The 3,284-nt window shown below is 51.3% G+C and overlaps 1 protein-coding gene across 1 annotated transcript in view; it reads left to right on the plus strand.

The window, feature by feature from the left end:
• FAM63A (family with sequence similarity 63 member A) overlaps positions 1-1,708 on the plus strand; it is a 26,016-nt gene extending 24,308 nt beyond the window's left edge. Inside the window, exon 9 of the mRNA XM_018568839.1 lies at positions 1,532-1,708. Within this exon, the coding sequence (XP_018424341.1) occupies positions 1,532-1,615 (84 nt within the window). The 3' untranslated portion in view covers positions 1,616-1,708. The remainder of the gene's footprint in view (positions 1-1,531) is intronic.
• Positions 1,709-3,284: the final 1,576 nt, after the last annotated feature.

A 3,284-nucleotide genomic window follows, 5' to 3' on the forward strand; every position in this document is an offset into this window, starting at 1 on the left:
CCCCCCTCCGTGTGACTCATCGGCGATGTGTTGGGAATGACATAGTCGCTCAGAAATAACTAAGACCCCTCAGGATAGAGATCTGTAATCTGGGCTGAGTCAGAACCGCGGAGTCTAATCTCACTTCTTACATACCGGTGACTGAGACTTCCTGCCGCCACCTGCTGCCTGTGCTAATCCCGCCCGTATTTACATCCATGACATCACCCTCATAGGTAAATCCCGAGGTCCTCCCTATAGATCACACCGCAGGAGTCTTCTGAGCGTTAATCCTGAGGGGAAGCTTGTGATTGGCTGCCGCTAGTGAATGACGACCAGTCACAATGCATGAGTCTTAAAGGGGCCCAGGAAGTGGTAAGGAGATCTCTGACCTCCCCGTGTATCAAACAATTTCCATTTCCGGGAAGAAAATGTTTTTTTCATTCTTTGGTACATAGCTTTGCAAGTCACTTCCTGTCTACATGCATTCCAGTGATGGCTGCGTGGCATTTCTCAGTGCTGCTGATCACCCCCAGCCACTTCCTGTCTACATACACTCCAGCGATGGTGGCATTGCATTTCTCAGTGCTGCTGATCTCCCGCAGCCACTTCCTGTCTACATACACTCCAGTGATGGCTGCGTGGCATTTCTCAGTGTTGCTGATCTCCAGCCACTTCCTGTCTACATACACTCCCGTGATGGCTGCATGGCATTTATTCAAGGGCGGGTTTCTTGATGGTGACAACAGTGGACCATGCCTGTGCAATGTGAGCTGAAATGTCTGCTTGTAGTCTCCATCAGAAGCTCAGGTGGCAGGGTGACAACACAGGTCAATTGGGTGGCAGCGGCAGAGCGTTGTCCTTCATGGCAGGGATTCTTGATTGCTGGGGCTGCACGGTTTCCATTTCCAACCCCCAGGACCGATCATGTGATCAAGGACGCTGTGACTTCACTTCCTGTTCTCAAGGCAGATACCCCTACTTAAAAGAACGCTGTGACCTCACTTCCTGTTCTCAAGGCAGATACCCCTACTTAAAAGAACGCTGTGACCTTACTTCCTGTTCCCAAGGCAGATACCCCTACTTAAAAGAACCTTGTGACTCCACTTCCTGTTCTCAAGGCAGATACCCCTATTAAAAGAACCTTGTGACTTCACTTCCTGTTCCCAAGTCAGATACCCCGACTTAAAAGAACGTAATGACCTCACTTCCTGTTCCCAAGGCAGATACCCCGACTTAAAAGAACGCTTTGACCTCACTTCCTGTTCCCAAGGCAGATACCCCTACTTAGAAGAACGTTGTGACTTCACTTCCTGTTCTCAAGGCAGATACCACAACTTAGAAGAACGCTGTGACTTCACTTCTTGTTCCCAAGGCAGATACCCCTACTTAAAAGAACGCTGTGACTTCACACATTGAGGGGAAATCTGTCCAATGGTGACCCAGGCAATACAAATAAAAGCAGGGAAGGGTTAGGACCTCTGTCAGTGTCTTTATTGCCGTCTGTTGAAGCTTCTACAACTTGTAACTGAGATTCTTTTCCCACCTCCAGGCCAGGCCTCAGCCTTCGGGGCGCCCTTCCCCCTCGGAGCGGCGGCAGGGACGGAAGCAAGAGTCGGACTGCGTCCTGTTATAGCCTCAGGCCTGCGTACTGGGAGACTGGATTCCGGTTTACACCACTAGGGGGCGCAGGACAACCTCCCCCGTTGTACAGCCGGAGGAAACATTTTTTTTTTTTTTTATGGTGACAACAGTGGGCCATGCCTGTGCAATGTGAGCTGAAATGGCCGCTTGTAGTCTCCATCAGAAGCTCAGGCGGCAGGGTGACAACACAGGTCAATTGGGTGGCAGCGGCAGAGCGTTGTCCTTCATGGCAGGGATTCTTGATTGCTGGGGGTGCACGCTTTCCTTTTCAAACCCCCATGTGATCAAGGCAAGTACCCCTACTTAAAAGAACGTTGTGACTTCACTTCCTGTTCTCAAGGCAGATACCCTTACTTAAAAGAACGTTGTGACTTCACTTCCTGTTCTCGAGGCAGATACCACTACTTAAAAGAACGTTGTGACTTCACTTCCTGTTCTCAAGGCAGATACCCCTACTTAAAAGAACGCGGTGACTTCACTTCCTGTTCTCAAGGCAGATACCTTGAGAACAGGAAGTGTTCGCACGTGTGCGCAGACGGAAAGATAGTAAAAATGTTTGACTGCACTTTTATGAACGCAAGGGGGCGCCATTGCTGCCCGCATATAGGCGGGGGGGGGGCAGTTTGGGATTAAGGCCACGCTTATGCATACGGCCAGCAGGAAGGGGAAAGAAGAGACCGTGATACTAGGATCTGAATGGGCAAGGTGATGGGGTGTCGTCCCTTAGCCCCCCCTCTCCCCCACCCCTGTCGTAACACATATATATATATATACACACACATACACAGTTGGCTTTGCTGGCTGGGAGGGGGGGGAGCTGCTTATTCCCAGCACTGTGACCACATAGTCCCTGACAGCTCCCGGTCACATAGCAGCAATCAAGAGCTGGTAGAAAGAGCTCCCGATCACCTGATCACTGACGACCAATCACAGTCAGGAAGCCCGCCCCTCGATCCAGTGCTCTTCTGCTGCTCCTTGCTCGATCGCATCTGCCTAAAGGGGGCTACCAGGCCACTGCATACCCGGAGGGTGATGCCGTCGCTCCCAGTCATCGTCATTTCGCGGGATCGCTGATAGGGGGAGCAGACCCGGGTCAGGGGGGTGGCCTTTTAAAGAGACCCTGTCACTCCATTCTGAATGGACAAGGTGGCGAGCTCAGGTCAGGCATTGCTCACTAGCAGTCCAAAGAGGATGCATGGGGGGGGGGCTGCGAGCTCTGAAAAGTGGTCTCTACCTCCTCATGCTGTACAGCCATATAGCACAGCTGGGGTGAGGGGAGGGGGTCTTAGAGTTATGTGCATTACTTGGGAAGTTTCTGTGTTTCAGCCGTGTGATTTGCTGTTTGAGTTGTCCTGCAAGTGATCAGATCGTCCAAAAGTGATATTTTGGTTATAGGTCGAGTCTGGAGGGCTGGGTCAGCTCATGGCTTCTTCTGTGGCAGAGCTGTGTGACTCTCGGGGCTGGATGGGCAGAGGTAACACAGCCACAGCTCCCATGTGTGTATTTAGCTGTTTGGTTGGAGCAGCGCAGCTTCAAATCTCCAGATCCCGCCTCCTGAAATATCAGCTTCGGGTGCAGTGAGAGTGACCGCATGTTACAATCTCCATTATCAGCAACTGAACAAAATCCATTCATCCTGTATCCAGACAGAAAATGACCTG

The sequence above is a fragment of the Nanorana parkeri genome, unplaced genomic scaffold (assembly GCF_000935625.1).
Source record: "Nanorana parkeri isolate BGI_ZX_2015 unplaced genomic scaffold, ASM93562v1 scaffold1251, whole genome shotgun sequence".
NCBI lineage: Eukaryota > Metazoa > Chordata > Amphibia > Anura > Dicroglossidae > Nanorana > Nanorana parkeri.